Source organism: Microcaecilia unicolor, chromosome 2 (assembly GCF_901765095.1).
Source record: "Microcaecilia unicolor chromosome 2, aMicUni1.1, whole genome shotgun sequence".
Taxonomy (NCBI): domain Eukaryota; kingdom Metazoa; phylum Chordata; class Amphibia; order Gymnophiona; family Siphonopidae; genus Microcaecilia; species Microcaecilia unicolor.
This window is the reverse complement of record NC_044032.1, coordinates 317,105,254-317,130,482: the sequence shown is the minus strand read 5'-3', so window position 1 is coordinate 317,130,482 and position 25,229 is coordinate 317,105,254. Positions and strand designations below refer to the sequence as shown.

Sequence of the window (25,229 nt, the reverse complement as noted above, 5' to 3'; positions counted from 1 at the left end):
TTTGTTTTCCTTTATAAAATAGGCACCTCTTTAGAATTTCCACCTAGGTTTCTGTTATAAAATTACCCTCTAATGCTTATTTATGGTGCAACATTTCCTTGTCATCAGCAGCAGACAAATCCATAGACTTGTGGGTTATGACATCTACAGCAGGTGGTGATAGAGTACCAAACTGAACTCTGCCACATAGGACGATGGTACATTCCTTGGTCAGTCAGTATTCTCTATCTCCAGCAGATGGTGGATGGTCTCTCACACTCCTGGTTTCTTCTGCTTCTGTGGCTCCTGTTCCAGGTTCCCTGGTTCAGTTGAGCTTGGGAGTGTCTAGGCCAGTAGAGGTACCTGACTTAGGGTACACCTGGTGGTGCCAGATCTTTCCCCTTTCTCTCCTCTCCTGCCATTTCCTCCTTCTCACAGACTTTGAAAAAAATAATGCTGGAAGAGAGCAGGTTTCTGCTTATGTGACATTCTGGAGAAAGGGGGTTTGTCTGCGCTCCTATAACTGTCTGGATTTAGCCACCTGATAGGAGTTAGAAAGCCTGTGGGTATTGGTAACACCGACAAAATTGTGAGTATGAACTTTCAATTCTTCCCCTCTGCCAGTTTTGTGCTGTTCAGGTTATTGCACCTTAGGCAGTACACTATTTTTTTGAGAAGCCTGTGTGGTGGTTTGCCTGTGTTTTGGGGACAATACTGTTTGGCCAGCACAGGAGCGATTTTGGTGTGTTTTGTAACAGTACCTCTCTTCAGTCGGTGACAGCCATTTTGGACACAGGCTGCAATAATGGATTGCTCTTTCTCCATCTCTGATTATGGAGCACTGCTTCTTGTCTGGCTCTGTGGTGCAGCTCTGTCTCTGGGCGCAGCTGCATCTCTGGATGAGGAGTACTGCGCCATTCATGGAAGTGGAAGTGCACCTGTCTCTGAACATACACAACAGCTTCAATGCTGTTTTGTATCTGACTCTCGGACTGTTCTTGTCCTTGTCATCTGTGACTTTCCCACTTTGTTGGGGAATCTGTTCTAGCTGGGGAGTGCACCTCTAGTGTTTTGTAGTGCACAGCTCAGCCCTTTCTGTGCAGAATGTCGCTAGCTGGCATCATATTTCAGCTCTTCCTATGTCTATAGGGCTTTGCTTGTCTCCAAGCCTGGAGCTCAGGCTTAGCTCTATCGTGCGACAAGAATCCACGCTGTATTACCTTGGAGTTCTCCTGTGTGCATTTGTGCTTGAACTGGCTCCATCTCTGCATGGTCAGCTTGGCATTTTTTGTTTGGTTCTATCACTAATTTGAAATCCCGACAGTGTTCTGTGCAGATCCCTTATTCATGTCTCAGAGTCAATGGTGACTCTCAGCATGGCCCTGCCATTGTTGCCTGTGGTGGTATCCACATTTCCATTAATCAGCCATTTCCTCCATTCTTTGGGAGGAAAATCATCCTGGGAGTTTCCATCTGCTGCTTTATATTGCGGTTGCTGTGGGCCTTTTTTGGTACCTTCAGGCCACCCTTCCTACTACTGGTGGGCCCCAGTCAGGGCATTGCAGCCTCATATGCAGCCACAGATCGCTGGAGTCAGGCATCTATTGCTTGGGCATATGTCCTTTGCGCGTGTCTCCTCTTCATTCTCTTCAATGAAGGGACCTGTACGTGGTCCTTGTGACACATGTTTTCCAGACCTTGTCTGGTTGATGATTTTGGCTAGGTCTAAAGCATCATTCGGGGCGTCAGTTCTTTCCATGGCTGTGTCTGGTTCCCACCCTACTTATGGACTGCTTTGCTACATCCCACGTCTCTGGATTCATCTGCGTCTGATGACGAGGAGGGTAAAATTGTCTTACCTGATAATTTTCTTTCCTCTAGTCACAGCAGATGAATCCAGTGTTCCACCCTATTATGCAGTTGACACTAGAGGTTTATGCCTTATTTCTGTAAGGAGGAATAAAATGTTTGCTTTATTATTCCTTCTGCTTTGTTGTGAGAAATACTGCCCGATCAAGAAGCATACCATCCTATGTGGCAGAGTTCAGTTTGGTACTATTGCCACCTGCTGGTAGATGATCATAACCCACAAGTCTCTGGATTCATCTGCTGTGACTCAAGGAAAGATAATTATCAGGTAAGACATAATTTTTCAATATGCAGAATAGTAAAGGAAGTTACGTTCTGCTATATCAACCGGTAGGTACTGAAGAAGGTAATATGTATTGGGACGATATTTACTAAAGAAAATAGAGGATTGGCCTAATGGTTAGTTCAGCGGCCTTTGATCCTGACAACCTGGGTTTGATTCCCACTGTAGCTCCTTGTGACATTGGGCAAGTCACTTAACCCTCCATTGCCCCAGGTACCAAAAACTTAGATTGTAAGCCCTCTAGGGACAGAGAAAGTACCTGCATATAATGTGTACGGCGCTACATACGTCTAGTTGTGCTATAGAAATGACCAAAAATGGTCAGTTTCCAAGGTCTTATGGAAGAGTTACTAATGGCCTTCATAGTACATGTGATTGTGGCCTAACTGGGCAGGTGTTTCCTTTATAACGCTCAAAAGAAGAATGTAGAGGAGCTCATTCAAGGTGGAAGAATAAGGACCGCGGAAACTTCTGTGTTAGACACTGGATGATACTACGTTTGGGTAATGGAGGTTCTGAGATTCTTAGCAACCTCAGTAACATACTTGAAGTTCCATGAAGTATATAGAGATTATACTCCATGGCCTTTCATGTGGAGGCACACAGGAAGGTTCTAAGTAAAAAAAAAATACTAAGGGAGCAAATGGGAGCTGCTGGTAAAAAGTACTGTGGAGATTTCAAGAACAGTAAAATGAATAGTTTAAGGTCCAGGCATGCCATTTGGGTTTTTTATTTGATGAATCACCTTTCCAAATATTATAAGATAGTTAGAATTCGATATAGAGGGCTAGATTTACTCATGTGTTTTAATGTTCTTGCATTAAGTATTAACAATACACATTGTTATTAATAAATAGATCCCACTGACAATAATGGGCTAAATAACATTTGTTAAACCACATTAATGCTTTTAATGTGCAGTAGTAACATAGTAACATAGTAGATGACGGCAGAAAAAGACCTGCATGGTCCATCCAGTCTGCCCAACAAGATGTTAGTGCCTGCTAACACAAGTTATTAAAGTTAGTCTTAAGTTTGTACCTAAGGCAATGTGCCCAATGTTTTATACAAAGCCCCAGTGAGTAAAGTGGGATTTGAAACCTGGCTTCCTTGGTTCTTACTCTTTCCCCATAACACTAGGTGGCTGTAGTAACATAGTGGATATCTGCAGATAAGGACTGTGACCCACTAAGTTACCCCAGCATTATACTAATATAGTCCTGGTAAGGCCCATGTTTGCCTTACCACCACTAGTAAGATTGGTCAGCTGTGCCAGCTTTGACTGCCTGAAATTAGATCACTTGTCTCTTTTGCCATGAAATGGGGAATGTGGCAGTGACCTATCTCCTCTCTCCAACCTCAACATTGTACTAGTGATAGATACCAAAACTCTGCTGCTGCTTCTCCTTGCTAACTTACTTTGCCATCTTTCTCTGGAAGCTTAGACATAGCCCTGCTGCCCCTCTGTACAAGTCTGCTTTTGGTATCCAACTTTTCAACGCACTGCCATTCAGCATAGAGGGCACGTTTGTATCAAGATCTAAGCCAGTACTCAGCAGATACCTAGCTATGGAATTGGGGCTGAGGGAAAAGACAGATCCAGGCTAGGATGGTAACACCCAATGAAGATCTCATAATGAGAAGATTTGGGCAGAGAATCTCACAAGGATAATCCCGTGAATAGCAGTAATACTAAAATGAAGTCAAATAAACCATTCCCAGAAAATCTTTATTAGAATAGGCCCGACATGCCCACGTTTCGCCAATTAGGTTGCATCAGGGGTTTACAAACCACTAACAAGAGGTAAAGCATTTCTTCACCTGGCTATTACTGCACATCCAAGACTACGATCAGCAGCTCCTGAAAGACAAAAAAGGGGGGCAGAGCCTCAGCTTCTCACCTCGCTTTCACAATTGAAGTTCAATTGACCATCTGAATTTTCTTTACTTTAGTCCTCCAGACTAGACCAGAAGATGGGGGTTATATCCCTTGATCAGCTGGTAGAGAGAGAGAGAGAGAGAGAGAGAGCACAGCACGATTCTGTATTCTCTAATACCAGTGTGCAGCTCCAACCATCGGTATTCAGCTCTTTTGTGAAGCCATCCTTCCTTCACTGTTGTTGCTTCTTCGTTCATAATGGCAGAAGTGTCTCTTCAGCAGTCTGCACCACAGGCTTACCAAGTTGGTGCTTGAAGTGCAAGTTTTAGAAGTAACACCATGGGCAGTGACAGGGAGAGAGATAAAGGGATTTTGAATACAGTTGTAGATTGTCATGTTAGTGTAAATGCAATATTATTAGCAAAACTTTTATATAAGTAACAATACTAGTCATGTTTTGATGTTTTCAGTTGTTTAGTCCCAATGATTTGATCAGAAAAATACTTTTTATTCCAAAGAAATAAAAATAAGAAAGTATGTGCCTCTTGTTATGGCTTTTGCTGATTTACCTTAAATTCATTCTTCAGGTGTTCATGCTATATTCATGTATTATGTATATCAGTTTTTCTTTTTTTTAACCTGGCAGTTTCCTTTTGCACCATTTTTCTTTCAGTTCACATTAGAACCAGGGCTGAGATTTGGGACCATGGTTTTTTGTTTGTAAATATGCAGGATGTTTCCACCATTCTGTAACCCCTCCTTGCCTCCACAGCATTGCACTAATGGTCCTTGGCCGAGGACCAAGCATCAGGGCTCCTTAGACCACCACGCTTTCCACTGGGAAGGCCCAAATGTTACAGCTGTGATACCTGCATGGGATTCTGACCCTTCTTTTGAGAGCTCACACCTTTTTTGTAGACAGTCTCTATCAGTGCACTGAACAGGGTTTCCACCATTTCTCCCTGTCCTGACAAAGTGACTAAGCGGTGGAAATTTAAGGGTGATGTGAGAGTGCAGGATGCATCGTTGCTTGCTAGCAAGAGCACATTGACTCCAAGGAGAATCAGTTTGCTTTGCTGTAGTGGAAGTTGGTAGCCAAATAGAAAATGCAAATAAATACATAAACCCCAACATCTTTTTGGAAAGGAAATAAAGCTTAGCCCTAATGATGCTGTTTTGTTTTTGACTATAAATTATCATGTGAACTCTTGGTGGCATGTTTAAATTACTTCTCTTCTCATACCCACTGGCAGGTATATGTTGCAATAATTCCTCACTGATATGCCCCCTTAAGCCCCTCAAGCCCCTAACAAGAGTTCCATTAAGCCCAGGGAACAGTGTTCTTTGAGTATGCCTGTGATACATGATGATGCTTGAGATTAACCTGAATAAACTTTTTTTTTACTTGCTGTAGTGAGGGAGGAAAGGGTATCTTCATTAAGCTGAATTTTTTTAATATTTATTTTGGTGAGAAATGGGGAGAGGATTTCTGAGCAGGAACTGTATCACATGGACTTTGTGCTTTGAGCCCCAACACTCCCCAACACACTTTACAAAGCTGTTTGTTGTTTGAATCTGCTCTTCTATATATGGTGAAGACCATCTTTGCTTCCAAATCCATTAAACATCATTACAACAATCATCCTCATTATGGCAGCTGCTGTGCCACCAAGCTGTTATAATGATGCTGGCACATGTATGCTCATTCACCTTCCCATTTGTTTGTTGTTGTGGCATTTTTATATTAAATAGGAGTAATTTTTTTTCTGTTTTTTTTTTTTTTTTTTACTTTTGTTTTCTTGTGTCACCAGTGCACCTATTCCATTCTTCCATCGCTGTGCTCCTGTGAACATTTCCTGCTATGCCAAGTTTGCAGAGGCCCTGATCACTTTTGTCAGTGACAATAGTGTCCTACACAGGCTGATTAGTGGAGTAATGACCAGCAAAGAAATTATAATGGGACTTTGCTTGTTGTCACTAGGTAATGGTTTTTCTCATTATCAGTTTTGCTTAGTGCTGTGTTAGTAATAGTAACTGCCTTGTGGTCCATGGTATCAGGCTAGAGACAGGTAAATTAGCCCTTGGGAAATATGGTTGAGAATGCTTTTCAGTTCAGTAACAGCTATATTTAAATTGCAACGAGTTGAATGTTATTTCCCATTTACCCACTACTGGCTTTTGGTAAATGTATATGCATTTATGGTGTGAGTGTAAGTATAGGGTACTAGTTCTCAACCCAGCCAGCTAGGTTTTCAAGAAACCTACAGTGAATATGCATGAAATGTGTACATTTGCTACCTGCATTGCATGCAAATTTATCTCATGCATATTCTTTATGGGTATCTTGAAAACTTTACTGACTGGGTATGTCCCGAGGACTGGGTTGAAAACCGCTGGTCTAGAGAGAAATTTACAGCAGTGGTTCTCAACCAGGTGTCATGACATATTGGTGTGTCAGTAAAAATTTTGACAGCAATTCCAGCATTTTTCTTAACAGCTCTCTGTATTTCCTGCCTTAGAGTACAGAATAGGAAGCCATGTACTTGAAATAACCATTACCACTTCCTGTCAGAAGTATTGGCCAGAAATGAGTCCCACCATAGCAGAAGAAGAGGAGGATATAACCTGTTTCACACCACTCACCATTGAGGCTCCCACTCCTACTAGCTCTCTCTGTTGGAAGTTTAAAAAATGGATCTGGCAGAGAGGGTGAGCCTAGGTTCATAAGTGTATGCTTGAGAGAGTGTGACAGTGTGTGTCATAGGAACCAATTTATAAAAATGAGTTGGGGTGCTAAGTCCAATGACCCTTCCCCGGTCACAAACAGTTTGATCAATATTGGGTGTGCTCAAGTACCCACAGCACCCCTCAGAACTGGCTTCAATGTTGTGAGTAAAGATTGACCTGCTGCATCATTTAAGGACCCCCCTCTCTCCAACAATGGCTCATGTGCAATGTGTTATGCGCATGAGCATTGTTAGCTAGGTGGGTCATGACAGCAAAAAAGGTTGAGAACCACTGGCTTGTAGGTATATATTTGTATGTGTATAATATGTACATGCACTTTTGGCAGCTCTCTTAGAGTTGGCTTGTTAGTGTTTATCCATACTAGGGTTAGCAATTGTGGGGTGTGAGGACCACAGACTGGGTCTGGTTTTCAGGATATTTTTCAGTGCATGGTCATAAGATGTTAAAATGCACCAATCTGCATATGTGGCTGGTGCCTGAATCATTTATAGAGGCCAAAGCAGAGGAAATGGGGGTGGGTGAACCTTGGATTTAAAACTTTCTCATTTCCTCGCTATCCCCCACCTTCCTCAAGAAAACTCAGATTTACAGAGTGCCCTGCTTTCTTCTCTGTGTGCCCCCACAGTTTCTCCTCTTACTGCCTCCCTCTACACAGCACTCTCATGAACCCCTCACTGTGTGTCTCCAGCTTTCTCACTGTAAGACTTGGAGAAAGTGTTTTCTCATCTCTGATTGCTAATTGATTTCATTTTGCTGGTCAGGACAAGGTAGATGCAGGGAAATTAGCTACTGCAGCAAGTAGACAGCTCTCTCTGTGGCTGTTGTATTGCCTTCCCACTGCTCAGCCAGATAGCCTAAAGTGTCAATGCTGTGTGATCCAGATCCAGTTCCTGTTCCTGTCTGCCATCATTGGTTTGGAAAGATTTATCCTTCCCAACTCCTACTGAGAACATATTTTAATTAACATGTTTTGGTTTTGATGAAAACCAAGACTAGTTTACTGCTCTTGAGTTTCCCATCCTTGAACTACAATTTCAACTGCACACCCAACTTACTAAAAATACAAAGAATCTGAAAATCTTTTCCCCAATACTCCCCCTCCCTGCGGTTTTAGACGTGCTGAACATGTTGCATGTGTTTCTCTTCCTTGCAGTGTTATCTATGATTCTCATTGTGATGATCAGGTATATTTCTAGAGTGCTGGTTTGGATCCTGACTATCCTAGTCATCTTGGGGTCAATAGGTAAGTGATCCTGCTTATCTGTTATATTGTGGCACAACGTTTGCCTCTGGTCTGCCCAGCAGTGATGAGAACAAGATTCCAGAATGTTAAGGTTGACTGCTGTCTGAAGCATTATAGCTATAACAGTTATGGAAATGTAGGGCATCCAGATATGAAGCCCAACTTGGCAGATTTGGCCCTCCTTTCTATTTGATATACACAAAAGGAATTCTTATTGTAATTGGGGGAGATGGCTATTAGTAATGTTTTAGGGAGGAGATGTGATAAAACATCCTCAGGTTTTTAGAGCTCTACAACCGGGACAAATGGCGCCCTGGGCAAAACTTGACAATGCCCCACCTATCCACCAGCCCTTAATGTTTGGTATGGATAAATGGGGTGGGGGTGGAAGCAGAGGCAAGCTAGGTAAGAAAATGGGGAAGTGAAGTGATGTTTACACACACCATGCCTACCCCCACAGCATAGTCCTGCCATCATCGCCTTTGAAATGCCTATGAAAGACACAACAAGCAAAAATCCTAAGGGCCTGCTATGTATAAAGAAACCTCTGGCCAGTTGCAATCACCCAGTAAAATTACCATTACAATTTTCGTCTTACAACTCATCATACAAAAGAAGTCTAGAATTGTATGCCTGCTTCAGCAAACAGTTTTTTTTATAACTCTGTGATCTATATGTGTCTCGCAGTTTCTTGAAGGTATATGTGAAGAGAGATATGAGGAGAGGGGAGCAGTTAAAATGATGTTTCCTTGTCAGACCAGTGGGTTTTGGCCACACACCAGCAGAAGGAGACTGAGAAAATAGTTCTAAGTAATCTGCCCCCTTAAGAGTATTGTGCAGTCTAGAAAGTTCAGTATTTTCTCTGTCTGTGAGTGACATTGCCGAAGGGTTAGAAGGTAAAGTTTGCCTATTTGCGAACGATACTAAGATTTGTAACAGAGTGGACACCCGGGAGGGCGTGGAAAACATGAAAAAGGATCTGCGGAAGCTTGAAGAATGGGCTAAGGTTTGGCAATTAAAATTCAATGCGAAAAAATGCAAAGTGATGCACTTAGGGAAGAGAAATCCACGGGAGACGTACAGTGGGGGAAATAAGTATTTGATCCCTTGCTGATTTTGTAAGTTTGCCCACTGACAAAGACATGAGCAGCCCATAATTGAAGGGTAGGTTATTGGTAACAGTGAGAGATAGCACATCACAAATTAAATCCGGAAAATCACATTGTGGAAAGTATATGAATTTATTTGCATTCTGCAGAGGGAAATAAGTATTTAATCCCTCTGGCAAACAAGACCTAATACTTGGTGGCAAAACCCTTGTTGGCAAGCACAGCGGTCAGACGTCTTCTGTAGTTGATGATGAGGTTTGCACACATGTCAGGAGGAATTTTGGTCCACTCCTCTTTGCAGATCATCTCTAAATCATTAAGAGTTCTGGGCTGTCGCTTGGCAACTCGCAGCTTCAGCTCCCTCCATAAGTTTTCAATGGGATTAAGGTCTGGTGACTGGCTAGGCCACTCCATGACCCTAATGTGCTTCTTCCTGAGCCACTCCTTTGTTGCCTTGGCTGTATGTTTTGGGTCATTGTCGTGCTGGAAGACCCAGCCACGACCCATTTTTAAGGCCCTGGCGGAGGGAAGGAGGTTGTCACTCAGAATTGTACGGTACATGGCCCCATCCATTCTCCCATTGATGCGGTGAAGTAGTCCTGTGCCCTTAGCAGAGAAACACCCCCAAAACATAACATTTCCACCTCCATGCTTGACAGTGGGGACGGTGTTCTTTGGGTCATAGGCAGCATTTTTCTTCCTCCAAACACGGCGAGTTGAGTTCATGCCAAAGAGCTCAATTTTTGTCTCATCTGACCACAGCACCTTCTCCCAATCACTCTCGGCATCATCCAGGTGTTCACTGGCAAACTTCAGACGGGCCGTCACATGTGCCTTCCGGAGCAGGGGGACCTTGCGGGCACTGCAGGATTGCAATCCGTTATGTCGTAATGTGTTACCAATGGTTTTCGTGGTGACAGTGGTCCCAGCTGCCTTGAGATCATTGACAAGTTCCCCCCTTGTAGTTGTAGGCTGATTTCTAACCTTCCTCATGATCAAGGATACCCCACGAGGTGAGATTTTGCGTGGAGCCCCAGATCTTTGTCAATTGACAGTCATTTTGTACTTCTTCCATTTTCTTACTATGGCACCAACAGTTGTCTCCTTCTCGCCCAGCGTCTTACTGATGGTTTTGTAGCCCATTCCAGCCTTGTGCAGGTGTATGATCTTGTCCCTGACATCCTTAGACAGCTCCTTGCTCTTGGCCATTTTGTAGAGGTTAGAGTCTGACTGATTCACTGAGTCTGTGGACAGGTGTCTTTCATACAGGTGACCATTGCCGACAGCTGTCTGTCATGCAGGTAACGAGTTGATTTGGAGCATCTACCTGGTCTGTAGGGGCCAGATCTCTTACTGGTTGGTGGGGGATCAAATACTTATTTCCCTCTGCAGAATGCAAATAAATTCATATACTTTCCACAATGTGATTTTCCGGATTTAATTTGTGATGTGCTATCTCTCACTGTTACCAATAACCTACCCTTCAATTATGGGCTGCTCATGTCTTTGTCAGTGGGCAAACTTACAAAATCAGCAAGGGATCAAATACTTATTTCCCCCACTGTATGTGTTAAGCGGTGAGTCTGATAGGTACAGAAGGGGAGAGAGATCTTGGGGTGATAGTATCTGAGGATCTGAAGGCGACGAAACAGTGTGACAAGGCGGTGGCCATAGCGAGAAGGTTGCTAGGCTGTATAGAGAGAGGTGTGACCAGCAGAAGAAAGGAGGTGTTGATGCCCCTGTACAAGTCATTGGTGAGGCCCCACCTGGAGTATTGTGTTCAGTTTTGGAAGCCATATCTTGCGAAGGATGTAAAAAGAATTGAAGTGGTGCAAAGGAAAGCTACGAGAATGGTATAGGATTTGCGTTACAAGACGTATGAGGGGAGACTTGCGGACCTGAACATGTATACTCTGGAGGAAAGGAGAAACGGGTGATATGATACAGACGTTCAAATATTTGAAAAGTATTAATCCGCAAACAAACCTTTTCCAGAGATACGAAGGAGGTAGAACGAGAGGACATGAAATGAGATTGAAGGGGGGCAGACTCAAGAAAAATGTCAGAAAGTACTTTTTCACTGAGAGAGTGGTGGATGCTTAGAATGCCCTCCCGTGGGAGGTGGTGGAGATGAAAATGGTAACAGAATTCAAACATGCGTGGGATAAACATAAAGGAATCCTGTTCAGAAGGAATGTATCCTTGGGAGCTTAGCCAAGTTTAGGTGGCAGAGCTGGTGGTGGGAGGCTGGGCTAGTGGTTGTGAGGCGGGGATAGTGCTGGGCAGACTTATACGGTCTGTGCCCTGAAGAGGACAGGTACAAATAAAAAGTAGCACATATGAATTTATCTTGTTGGGCAGACTGGATGGACCGTGCAGGTCTTTTTCTGCCGTCATCTACTGTGTCAGAGCTGGTGGTGGGAGGCGGGGCTGGTTGGGAGGTAGGGATAGTGCTGGGCAGACTTATACAGTCTGTGCCAGAGCTGGTGGTGGGATGCGGGACTGGTAGTTGGGAGGTGGGGATAGTGCTGGGCAGACTTATACGGTCTGTGCCAGAGCCAGTGGTGGGAGGCGGGACTGGTGGTTGGGAGGTGGAGATAGTGCTGGGCAGACTTATACGGTCTGTGCCAGAGCTGGTGGTGGGAGGTGGGACTGGTAGTTGGGAGGCGGGGATAGTGCTGGCCAGACTTATACGGTCTGTGCCCTGAAGAGGACAGGTGCAAATAAAAAGTAGCACAAATGAATTTATCTTGTTGGGCAGACTGGATGGACCGTGCAGGTCTTTTTCTGCCGTCATCTACTATGTTTTACTATGTTTTTTACTATGGTTTTTTTTTTTTTTTACTATGTCTCCTAGCGGATGGTGGACAGATTGTGCATCTGCTCTAGATTGCTGGCTGTTAGCGCCTGTCCCAGATTCTTCTGGGTGATAGTCGAGCCAGGGGTATGCTGGTAGCCGTGTTGGGCTACCTACCCTGGCTGTCTTTCTAGCAGGGTGATGGTTGGTTGTGGCATGGAGCAACTTGTCTGCCCTGTGGGTTTCTTCTCTTCCATAGTGGCAGGTATATCTGAGTTTTTGCCTCTGAGGTAAGTTCTTATTTATTCATGCAGCTGTGGAACATTCAGTATTCTGTCTCCAGCGATGGATGCTTCATGCTTCTGATCTGTTGTTTCAGACATTTCCTGACCTAGTCAACTTACTGTGTGCTACTAGAGCATGATGTTTCTCTTGAGAGCCTTATGTTCTTTAAAAAGAATTCAGACAACGTTAAGATTTCTTTGGAGCTGTGGTGATATTCATTGGTGCCATGTTCTCCCTCCACTGCTGTTTTCTTTGGTTTGGAGTACAGAGCATTGGTGTTCGTGCTCCTGATGTTAGAATTTGTACAGTTAGCTCTGACATGTTTTACCGTAAGTTGATTTTGTTTTCGTTTATACTTGGCGCTGAGAGAGAAATCTCTTTACTCCAGCGGTTATGTTCTGTCATTTATGAACGGGGTAGATCCCTCCTTTTCTTTCTTCTTACACTGGCGACCCCTTTTCTGTTTCTGGCTGAGCATTAATCACTTTTTTTTTTTTCTTTTAGCCAAGAACCCTGTCTGAAGTGATTTTACTTGCACTCAAGATATGAGGTGTGTTTTGCTGGCGTGTTGCGCTTCTTCTGCAACAGCTGAATGGGGTGCAGGAAATGAACGGATAAACCTTTTCACTCTCTGTTCTTCGGCAGTTGCAGTATATTTACATTTTCAGTTGTCTTACCTCAGCTGGATTTTAGTACTGTAACTACTACTACTTTTTGGGAGTTGTTCTTTTATTTCCCTCCCACTATTTTCCTCCCTGTAATAGTTTAAGTACTCAAGCACAACTTTCCTATCAATGTATTGTTTTTCTGAAGCACTAGCCTTCTGTAAAGGAATGTTTCCACATGCCTGAGGCGATTCTTCATTTTAAGAGAGGAACAGTTTGACTGACTTTCTGCCAAGTTATAATTTTTGGTACATGTAGGTTCAGTATTCTAGTGCTATGCTACTGTGGCTGCTTGGGGTCATAACAATTGGCAGAATGTCAAGCCTTTCTCCACAGACTTAGGAAGTTGCTTCCTACAGTTTTGCCCTAGTTTTAGCGTTTAGCAGTAACCTTTTATAAGCATTGGCATCACCTGTAGTACATCCCTTGTCTGGGGACAGCTGAATTGGCAGGTTGATCAGTCACCTGTTTTGGATCTCTGGTTTGTCAACTGATAGTGTGCTTCTGTTGGTACTCTAAGGAAGTCATCTGTTTTGTCCAATTAATATGGTCTTCTGTATTGCTGGCTTCTGGCTCTTAGCTTTCTTGGTAACCTGTCAGTCAGTATTTCTGCTGATAGGCAGTGGGTTATAGGAAAATTAAGAAACCTATTTCTAATAACACTTTCCATTGTTTCAGTCTTACGATACAAGTAGAGACCATCTTTAATAGCAGATATACTGGTATTTTCAAGGAAGAAATTCTGTTTTCCATTCTATTCATTTGAGAAGAAACATTTTTCAATTTTAGTGTCAACGTGTTTAAATTTTAAGAGAGATTCAGTAATAAAAAGATATAATCGGGGTACAACACTCCTCAATAGCGGTTCTGTCCGTGTGGCCACTGCCTAAATATTTTTGGTGTATCTTTTTTAGAAATTGGAGTTCCAGATGCCAAATCATATGGGAAAATAACTTAGGAAAAAACACATCAGCAGTTGACAAACTTAGGCCTCCTTGTGCTTGATCCTCAACTGCTTTCAGGGAATTCAACACCAAAGGCTGTGGTGGAGGGGGGTTGTTTTTAGAGAGCTAAATGAAGCTCCCTCAAGTGGTGAAACATTAGTTGGCATTCCGAGTTTCACTCCTGGTACAACATGTTTGCTCATAGGAGCCTTCATAGCTGGGATCGATGTTCCCATTATCTTTCTCTTTTTCCCCATTTATACAAAGGATGTATAAGACTTGCCCAATAAGATGATCAAATTAACCAGCTCTATCCCTCGGTGCTCCAAGGGGCCTGTCGTACTTGTGTTGGCACGCCTCTTTGGTCACTCCCTATGGCTGCACGTTGCAGTAGCGGCTGGACTTTATTGAAAGAAATGTAACTCAGTAATGTCAGATGCTGTGGGAGGGCCAGCCAATCTAGGGGAAGGAGTGCAAGATGGTAGTTCACTCCACAACGTTTACCACCTGCAGTGAGTCTTTAACAGTCTCCTCCCCTCTCTCTCAGAGATCTTACAAAGTGCACATACTCAGTGGTCTTCCCAGGTGGAAATCTTCAGCTGACTTGCCCAGCACTGACACTGAGAGTATTATATTGCCTTTGTATTGCTGCAACCTCACCTTGAGTACTGTCTATAATTCTGGCAGACTAGGAAAAGGTTCAAAGAAGGGTCACCATAATGAGTAAGGGGTGGAACTCCTCTCATTTGAGGAAAGGCTTCAGCCTGGAAAAGAGGCAGCAATGGGGGGATATGATAAGAGGCCTACAAAATTCTGAGTGGAGTAGAACAAGTAAACTTGAATCAATTATTTACTCTTTTAAAAAGTACAGAAATGAGGGGACACTACATGGTAATACTTTTAAAATTAATATCCCTCAAAAGGGATTTTAATATCAGGTATGTGACTGCTTCTGTTAGGGACCCACAGGAACCCAATTTTAATTGGGTCCAGGCAAACATTGTTGTGTTTAGTCAGTTCTTGAATTGCTGTTAAACAGATAAGCCTGGGTATAAGTGGGTGCACGTCATCTGTGTAGATGTAGAATTGAGTATCCGTTAACTTAATCAGCTTAGCTAGTGGCTTAAGGTAGATATTAAACAAAAGAGGCAACAGTATTGATCCTTGTCGTACCTCTCAGGTCAGCGTCCATGGTTTTGATGAGCTGCTGCCGAACATTATAGACTGTTTCTTGTCAGATAGATAGGATCTAAACCAGGTAAAGTACTGAGCCACTGATACCTGTTTTCTGGTCATGCTAAGATGATATTGTGGCCACAATGTCAAAAGATACTAATGCAAAGGTGATTGCCCTGTCTCAATTTCTGTGAGGATCATCTAATCTCCTTTCTTTTTTTTTTTAATTTTTATTTATTAAATTTCAAATTTTTACAAATGACTATCAATTTGTAAGGTAATACAGAGAAACAATTATAAGGCAATTGAAAAAGATAAATATATCTAATCATAATATTCTGGCTCTTCCTTAGACCACTACAATTGGTTGGGGGGAGTGGATTTAGAAAACTAAAAGGAGAATTCAATAAGACAAATCAAAGATTTAAACCATAATTGGCATAGTTCTGTTCTTTATCCCGTCATTCTCTATTCGCTGGTTCAGTTGTTCCAGTCTGACGGCTAGTTGGATTTTTAGAGTCCAGAAAAGTTTTCAGCTGGCTTGGCTCAAAAAACACATATTTAACACCTAATAAACGTATCACACATTTACAGGGATAAACTAATGTAAAGGTTGCGCCCAAAGGTTTTACATCTTCTCTTAGGGTCAAAAATTGTTTTCTTCTTTGCTGGGTCACCTTGGTAACATCAGGGTATACCCATATTTTTTGACCACAAAAGAGTGCAGAGGAATTTTTGAAGTATAGTTTCATGATCATATTTAAGTCCTGCTCAAATACTAAGGATACTATCAAAGTCCCCCGATTGGATATTTCAACCATAGAGTCCTCTAATCGGTTAAATTCTGCAAATCAATATCATTTCTCTGAGGGGCTACATTCACCATATTTACTGATTGAGGAGCCTCTCCACGTTTCTGAATAGTTGGAAGGTAATAAACTTTATTACAAGGGGGAATATCTTTAGGAGAAAGCTTCAGAATCTCTTGTAAATATTTTTTGAAGAAATCATAAGACGATAATGTTGGTGAAATTGGAAAATTCAGTAGTCTAAGTGTAAGACGTCGATTAAAGTTCTCAATTTGCTCTATTTTGCGAGATGTTAATATTTTATCTTTGACCAAGGTGTCCATAATCTCCTTTCTTTAACCTGGTCTGAATCTAGACTGACATGGATCTAGCCAATTTGTCCCATCTAGCCAATTGAGCTCAACACAGACTGTTTTATACCATAAGTATCCTAGAACTGGTATAGTAACATAATAAATGACAGCAGATAAAGACCTGTATGGTCCATCCAGTCTGCCCAACAAGATAAACTCATTATACATGTTATGCAAGGGAGAGTCACGTGGTGCAATGAGCTGAGCAGCTGTGTCTAGCTGGAGCTCGAGAGCCCTCACCCTTTTAAAGCTGGAAACCGCTCCATTAACTTTAATTACTGGGGCTGTTAACCCTAATTAACTTCTATTGACAAATACCTCAATAAAACTCCAGCTGGGATGACACTTAGATCTGCAAAAAAGGAGAAAGATAAAAGCAAGCTCGTCACCCCGGAAGCCAAGATGGCGACGGAGCAGTCTTTCTCTGAGTTACAACTTGTGCAGCTAACCAAAGCAGTTGAAAAGGCTTGGAAATCTAAATGGGAAGCTTTTGACCAAAAATTGGATCTGTTTTACACAAAATTAGAGGGACTATAGACTAGAACAGAGGACCTTGAAACAAGAGTCTCGGCCCTAGAGGATGATTCCCAGGGTTACAGCACAGACTTGCTTGTGATCAAACAGCAATTGCAGGAGCAAGCAGAAAAATTAGAAGACTTAGAAAATCGCTCTCGGCGGAATAACATTCGAATAGTGGGCCTAGCAGAAAGCATACCTGAACGAAACTTGGTGCCATGGCTAAGGAGCTGGCGCTTTCTGATTCCTTGGGACCTGTGGTGATAGGGCGCACAGAGTAGGCCGCAAATCAGACCTGCAAAATAGGCCGAAAGTTATAGTAGCAAAGCTGCTTAATTACCGACACAAAGTTGAAATTCTAAATGGATTCAAAATACGTCGAGCGGACTTAACCTATGAGGGACGGCATGTTTTGATGTTTCAAGATTACTCTGTGGGAGTACAAGAGCAACAGAGAAAATTTCATCCCATATGCGCTAAGCTGGCGCAAAAACAAATAAGAGACAGGGGTGTCCACTCTCCCCGCTACTTTTTGTTTTGTCCTTGGAGCCACTGCTGAGGATCATTGCGTCTACCCAGGATCTTGAGGGGGTCACCTTGGCAGGTCATGACATCAGGGTGTTGGCCTACGCAGATGATCTGCTGGTACTATTGAAAAACCCTACCCAGAGCTTAAGCAGGCTGCTGCAGATAATTGAACAATTTGGGAAATTTTCTGGCTTTAAATTAAATTTACACAAGTCCATTGCACTTCCCATTCTACCGGACGTCAAAACATCTTGGCCTGGACAGTTTCCCTTACAGTGGGCGCAGGGCATGATTAAGTATTTAGGAGTATGTATTCCAGCTGACTTGTCCCAGTTATACGAGCTAAATATACAACGCTTATTAAAAGACACTGAAAAACAATTGCAGGCATGGGGATCCCTTCCACTCTCTCTCCTGGGGCGTATTGCATTGTACAACATGATTGTAGTTACAAAGTGGCTCTACATTTTTCAAATTCTCCCGCTTTACTTAAAGAGGGGGGAGGAAAAGAAATTAATGAGGTTAAAAAGCAAAAATTTTTGTGGGGTGGGAAGAAACCCCGTCTTTCCATTCTAACACTGAGTATACCGGTAGAATATGGGGGTTTGGGACTACTGAATGTGAAATATCTAACAATAGCTAGTGGCCACAATAGCTAGCGCCACATTACTGACTGGTTTCGCAGAACACAGGACCATACAAATACAGATCTGGAATTACAATTATACCCAGAAACGCACTTCAGCAGCTATTTGCACATGATGGGACTACCATTGCTGCCCCTACTGAAACATACAGGAATAATGACATCAGCAAAAGCAACTTGGAAATGGATCTGTAAATTACACGGATTTTCTTCAAAGGTTACACCATACTTGCCAATGTGCGGGAACCCTGCCTTTGCACCTGGAAGGCTATATTCGGTGTTCCGCAGATGGAAAAGGAAAGGGATAGTATACTTGTTACAAGTACTTACCCATGAAGGACAGATCAAGCCGTTTCAGGAGTTCTGTGCTGAATATGCCCTGCTGCCCTCTGATGAGTTCTATTAAGCACAGCTAAAGCATTATATATGTTCCTTGTCCTGGGGGGCGCTGGTGAAGGATGTCCAGGAAGAGTTGGCAACAGCATTCTCTTTAGAGGCACAGCAAAAAGTGCCCCTCACGTTCCGTCACAGGCACATCAGGGACACAGTTACCGAACTGGACTATGCCAAGTTACTGGCTGCCTGGAAACAAGATATCCCCATGGCCCTTACATTGCCTCAGTTCAAGTCCCATGTGCTTACAATGCGCAAAACAATGAACATGACACAGCTCTGGGAGCTACAATACAAATTTGCTCTTCGACTCTACATTTCTCCAAGAAGAGCCTTTCACATGGGACTCTCGCCTTGGGGAGAGTGCCTCAAATGCAGGGATCCGGGGGCCACCCTCGGGCACATGTTTTGGTCCTGCAAGGGCATAGTCCGATTTTGGAAGGAGCTAGTACAATATGTTTCTGAGATGTGGAAGGCGGGCTGGAAGTATGACTCGGCGCTGCTCCTGGGCCATCCTGTTCTCATACACCCTGTTCCATCAGGATTTACCGCTTTTGTACGCAAAGCTATTGTAGTGGCTAAACAAGCAATACTCTCAGAATGGCTTACATACAACTACCCTACAGTATTGCAGTGGCGTGTGCGTATGATAACGTTACTGCGGGTAGAGAGGATGGGAATTACAGACTTTAAAACGAAGACTGGAGTGCGTTTCCAGCTCACTTGGACTCCCTTTTTGAATACTCTGACTCCAACTGCCAGGAGTAGACTGTTAAACTTCTAGATATTGCCTTGTACCCTGCGTTTTTATGTACATTTGATGCCATAGCAAGGGAAACAAAAAGGGGGGGTGGGTGGGAGGGGAAGGGAATGGGAGGGAAGGTTAAGTCCTATTTGTTGGGGTAGAAGTACTATGTGTTAGTTTAGCCACATGGGGGGAAATATCAGACGTTCATACATGATGTTAACTTTTCTTCTTAAGTTTTGAATAAAAATGATTGAAACATACATGGTATGCAATACTTTTTATGTATACCAGAGTTTAATTTGTTTTTGCCATTTCCAGGGCACAGACTGTAGAAGTCTGCCCATCACTTTTCTTGTACTAAAATTTCTGAAGTTAACGTTGAAGCCCCTTAAAATGCACACTCCAGCCAATCCATATCTATTCAGTCACGATCAGGGCACAGACTGTAGAAGTCTGCCCAGCACTGGTTTTGCTTTCCAGTTACCACTCCACTAAGATTCCGTGCATCCATTCCTTCTAAACAGGATTCATTTGTGTTTATCCCACGCATGTTTGAATTCTATTACCGTTTTCATCACCACCACCTCCCATGTATCCACCACCCTCTCTATGAAAAAATACTTCCTGACATTACTCCTGAGTCTGCCCCCCTTCAACCTCAATTCATGTCTAGAGTTTTGTTTGCGGATTAATACCTTTCAAATATTTGAACGTCTGTAACATGTCACCCCATTTCTCTTTTTCTCCAAGGTATACATGTTCAGGTTGACAAGTCTCTCCTCATACAATGCAAATCCCACACCATTTTTGTAGCTTTTCTTTGCACCACTTCCAGTCTTTCTACATCTGCAGTACCTATATGATTTACAACTGTCTAACCTTCAAGGTTGTTTTCTTTATTGCCCTTTTTAATGCTGTTTGTAGTTGCCCATTAGAAAAAGAGGAGTTCACAATTTTTGTGGTCTGTTCTGTGAGGCCCCTTCTTGTATGCAGCATTATTTTTGATGGGCAGGGTTTGAGGGAGCAGGTGCTTGATTGAAGGCCTCTCAGAATTTTCTCAAGGCCTTTCTCTGTTATTGGGTTAAGAGTCCAGTATGTTTGTGTAAGGAGCTGGCAAGTTTGTGTGCTCCTGGTTAACTGACAGGAGACTACTACTACTACTATAAATCACTTTTATAGCGCTACCAGTCGTATGCAGCGCTTTACAATTGAACATGAAGAAGAAAGACTGGGTGAGACTGCCTGTAAATAGACTTAATTTTGTTGGCAAAGTATGCTGCAAAATCATTGCAGTTCAGTTTCAAATGGGCAGGCTGTTTTCACATTTTACATTTATTTAATATACCATGAATAAAAACATCTAGGTGCTTACACAAAATAATAAGTAAAATAGAAATAGTGAGAGGAGAGTAACATGAAGAGGCCTAGGTTACAGTTGTAAATCATATAGGTATAAATTTGCTCTAAAATATGTGAGGGAGGGAGGTAGTAAAAAGAAGCAGAGAAAGACTAAAGTGAAACCTTGCTATCAGGAATCATGGAATTGGATGTTGTAATGCTATGGATTTACAGCCTGTCTCACTAACACAGACTGCTCAATAACTACAGTGGATTCTATTGGATTCGTAACAAGTAAATGAAACCTTTATTAGAGGAACTAAATTCTACAATGATTAAGGTATATACAATGATTAGCTATATACACACAATAATGAGAAACAATCATTACATCTAAGCAATGCAAAGAGTTCTTAGACCAGGAAATAAACAATACATACACTATACATACAACATCACTGGTCTCCATCATCCAGGCTCTTATCAGCTGGGGGGACCCAGTTCACAGCGAGAGCTAGGAACAGACCCTCTGTACGACACGTCTGCCCACAGATTAACCCCCACTCTGCTGTGACAAGCCCTCCCTTTTTATTAGGCTCTGAGCGCATATTCAGAGCTATGGAAAGTTACAGAATGCTTCTCTATTTAGGACTGTGGGAACGTGGTCACATGCTTTCCAAAGTCCAGGTGGCCAAGCTGGGCCCGGAAAAACAAGTGCCATCCTCCCCTTCACATACCAAATTAGTTAGAGCTGTGTCTTATCTTCTGCATTCCAACTTATTTTCACACAATCTAAGTTAAACAACCATTTTTAAACAGAATTACTTCTAATCAACAATACAGACCCCGAGTGCACTGGTTGGTCCAGACAGGGTTGGAAAACAATCTTTAAAATTCACTTCCATTACAATCGGTCCTTGATTTTCAACTCTGTCTGAACGACAGTCCATACATAAGTTATTACTGTACATCTACATCAAGTAAAACAACCAAAAAAAGGTAACAAGACAGATTATACAAATGGATAATATACTGAGCACTAATTTCAACAAACATACTAAAATTAGTAGGAAGGAATTATCCAAGGGCAAATAGTAATAATGCTGCCCACTAATAACTAACCAAAATTCAGTATTGCAAATAATACACACTGCTTAGTTACCTTAAACTACACAATTTGCCCAGAACAAAAGAGGTCAGTGCACAAGGCAGTATTTGAAATTATTAATCAGGTTGTGGAAGGAACCCACCGGTGAAATTCACCTACACAAGTATTCAGAGCTAGTCATCTTGAGCCTTATTCCCTTGTATAAGGCAAATAAATGTTACAACATGCAAGTAGTAAATTATGCTATATTAATTTCTACTTGTACTTCTGAGTATAATAAACTATCTGAGTATAATAATTAAAAAAAACACCTTTATCATATTGCAAAATAATAAGCTGATTAATGTCAGTTCTAATACATTTTGTATTGTCTAAAGTTTCAGCATCAATAGCATTTATTATCTCTACACCAGTACCAAAAGCTCCTAACAATGTATCATACTAAATTCATTTTCCTCTACAATTAAGGCAATTAAGAGTACTACAGTTTTTACACAGGTCTTCATAGGTGTAGTGTTCACACGAGAAGAATATAAACATTTGCTAATGGTGTAAATGTCAACAATGTCCGCCAGTGGCGTTCCTAGGGGGGCTGACACCCGGGGAGGATCGCCGATGCGCCCCGCCCCCCCGGTGCAGCGTGAACCCCCTCCCTCAGGTGCACGCCGCTGGGGGGGGAGGTGCCGCGTGCCGGTCAGCTTCGTTCGAAGCTGACCGGCGTGCACCCGGGGTGGACCGCCCCCACCGCACCCCCCCCCCTTGGTACGCCACTGATGTCCGCATTTTTGGGTCAACAATGCTGTATTATCCGTCTCTGACTTGTGCAAGTCATATTAAACTCATTCATGTGATAGTACTTCTTTCCATATTTGAGTGTTGTTGACAGTTGCCACTGAACACATCTAGTTAGCTGAATATGTGTAATTATCTTGTTGTCAGATTTCACTCTGATTCTTCCACTGCCAAATCAGCTTGCCTTGACTTTCGGTGGTAAGATGTAGTCCACCGGGGATAATGGCAATGCCCAAAGACACCATAAGAAAGAGGATTATACTGACTCTTACAAGGATCTATAAATGAAACATATTAACAGATGAATTACTAAGATAACATTTATTCGCTGGGACATAAGTCCATTTTTCCCGCCCAGATTGGAGGATCAGGATAGTATTGTCTGCCCCTTGGGCAATAATTTCTGCAGGCTGTGGGAGCCCATTTCCTTGGGTAACCTACACCTTTACACCTGCAGACAAATTAGTAGATCCAAAGCTTTTATCCCCTCATGTGGTAAAGGTGGTGGGTGGGTCCACCTTCACAATTCCAGGTTGTAACACTGGTGGACCTTGTGGACCTTGGTTATTTATAACCCTTACTTCTCCTTGATAGTCTGCATCAATCACCCCTTCCAAAACCTGTATTTATTATTTGAATATCTCTTTGTAACAATTTAACCATTTGTAGAGCATATAAATCCAGCTCTGCCGCTCCTGGAGTGGCCATGTAGGGCATTATAGCTCCTGCTGTAATTTCCTAATATCCTAATTAGTCATGTTTGGTAGTCAAGACTTGTAGGTTAGGAGTAACCATTCGCATTAGGGGTGTTTCTGCCTCCCCAATAGGCCGATTATTAAGTATCCTTAAGGCCTCTAACAAATTTATTTTCCAATTCTTTAATGATCCCCCTATTTTACGTATTTGTTGTTTCAACAGACCATTCATTTGTTCAATTAAACCTGCTGCCTGTGGATAATAGGGAATAAGAAAAATCCAATATATATGTTATGGTCTGAAGCATATTGTTGTACCAATTAGCCTTCAAAAATGGGAACCATTATCAATTATCAATTCTAAAATTTTAATAGTGTTGCCTGCAAGGATGTGCAATTACATATCTAAAATAATTAGCTACTGCTGTGCACACATATTTACATCCTTGCAAATTAGGTAAAGGTTCTATGTAATCCATCTACCAAATTTGTTCAGGTAATTTTCCCCTTTTTAATTACCCCTTAGACATGTGGGGAACAGATTGCCTAGTCTGGTATTAACAGACCAGACATTCAACAATAACAATTTTAATAACATTACTAATTAAACTAATACCACGATCTGTTGCCCACCTGTAAGTGGCCTTTCTTCCCAGATGTTCACATTTTTGATGCACCCATTTCACCAAACCTGAGCAATTATCTGGCTCTTCTACAGTCATAAGCCAATGCGCTGTAGAGATGTTCTAGAGTATCACCCTTGCAATGCGCATCTACATAAAAAACAATAGCATTAGTATTTTATACATAATTCCAAATGTCTTGCCACAATTCTCTGCTTGCCACAAATCTTTGATATTAATTTTCCAGTTGTTTTTGTACCAAGTAGGTAGCCACGTGGCTAATTTATTTGCCACGGTCCATGAATCAATATGTATGTATGACATTGCCCTAAATTCTCAATTTTCAAAGCCATATAGGCCTCATTAGTTAATTGATCATAAACTCTTTCCCACCTGACTGGGCTTTCCACCCGTTCCAGAGGCTTTAGCCCAATTTAACCTGTTTCTGGAAGGGCTGACACTTTTTTCATGCAGTAAGGGAATTCCCCCAATCCCTGATTTTTGTTCCTTATGTTTTCTTTTCTAATTCTTTTTTTTTTTTGGAAATATCTTTATTGTGTCATGAATAAAACAACTCAGTACAACTCCGAGACCACCCTCGGTCAAACATGCAAAAACAGATCAAGCAAGTTCAATAAACTCGGTTATGCACCCATGTTCTGACTCCGTTATGGCACCAACCAATATAAAAACCCAAAATCTAATAGACCAACCTGGACAGAGTGCCATCCTGCTTAGCCATATCCCATCCACTCATGACAATTTTCATTTTATTTCCCCCTTCCATCCTTCCCCTCCCTCCTTCCCCTACCCTCCCTTCCCCCCTTCCCCTACCCTCCCTCCCCCCTTGCTCCTCCCCTAGGTCTCCACCCCTTAATTATACGGTATCCTCCTCTTGTATATTCAAAGTAATATAACTTGTCCATAACTCACGATACCTATTATAACTATCATTTGTCGAAAGCGAATATTGCCAACTGATCCATTGCCCCATTTCTTTCATTAGAGCATGCCATCTCTTAAGGGAAGGAGGAGCTGGTTCCGCCCACTGTTGTAATATACATTTTTTAACTATCAGAGTGGCTGTTAATACAAATTTGCATTGTGGTTCTGTAAGCCCCTCGTCCTGTAGCTGCCTATCATCGCCTAGTAAGATGACTTTATATGACCATTCAAACGGCCGCCCCAGTGTGTTCTCAATGGCCACTAAAGCTCCCTTCCAAATTTGCTTTAACATCGGACACTCTAGGAACGAATGAATAACATTCCCCACCGCTTTATGACACCTAATGCACCTTTCATCCTCCCACAAACCTATCTCTTTCCCTCTGTCTGGTAATGTAGACTCTATGCAATATTTTGTATTTTATAGTCTGGAGTGCTGCATTTACTGTAACCCTGTATATCATCTCAAACGCCAGTTTTAGCTCAACCTGAGGTATGTCTTCACCCATGTCTTGACTCCAGGAATCAGCCAACCTCCCCAAGTGATCCGCCGCCTTGAAATCCCCTAGAAGTCGTCCCCACAGTGACCATCTGTTAGCTGAAGCAGGAAGCTGTAAAAACAGAGTCCAACTTCGTAAACGCCACCGGAGCACCCACCGAGCGCGTCACTGAGTTATAGTAGTCTCGAATTTGCAAAAATTGGGAGTTAACAAGGGTCCACGCCCATCTAGCTTGATCAAAAGAAGGCGCACTTGCCC

The 25,229-nt window shown here is 42.4% G+C and overlaps 1 protein-coding gene across 4 annotated transcripts in view; it reads left to right on the top strand.

The window, feature by feature from the left end:
• Window positions 1-25,229, top strand: part of SLC44A1 (solute carrier family 44 member 1) — an 851,962-nt gene that overhangs the window by 390,638 nt on the left and 436,095 nt on the right. For all 4 annotated transcript variants that reach the window (XR_003941047.1, XR_003941046.1, XM_030194328.1 and 1 more), the window contains exons 6-7: window positions 5,822-5,991; window positions 7,912-8,001. Coding sequence is in view for 2 of the 4 variants with exons in the window: in XM_030194328.1 (XP_030050188.1) it covers window positions 5,822-5,991; window positions 7,912-8,001 (260 nt within the window). In the remaining 2 variants the exon portion in view is untranslated. The remainder of the gene's footprint in view (window positions 1-5,821; window positions 5,992-7,911; window positions 8,002-25,229) is intronic.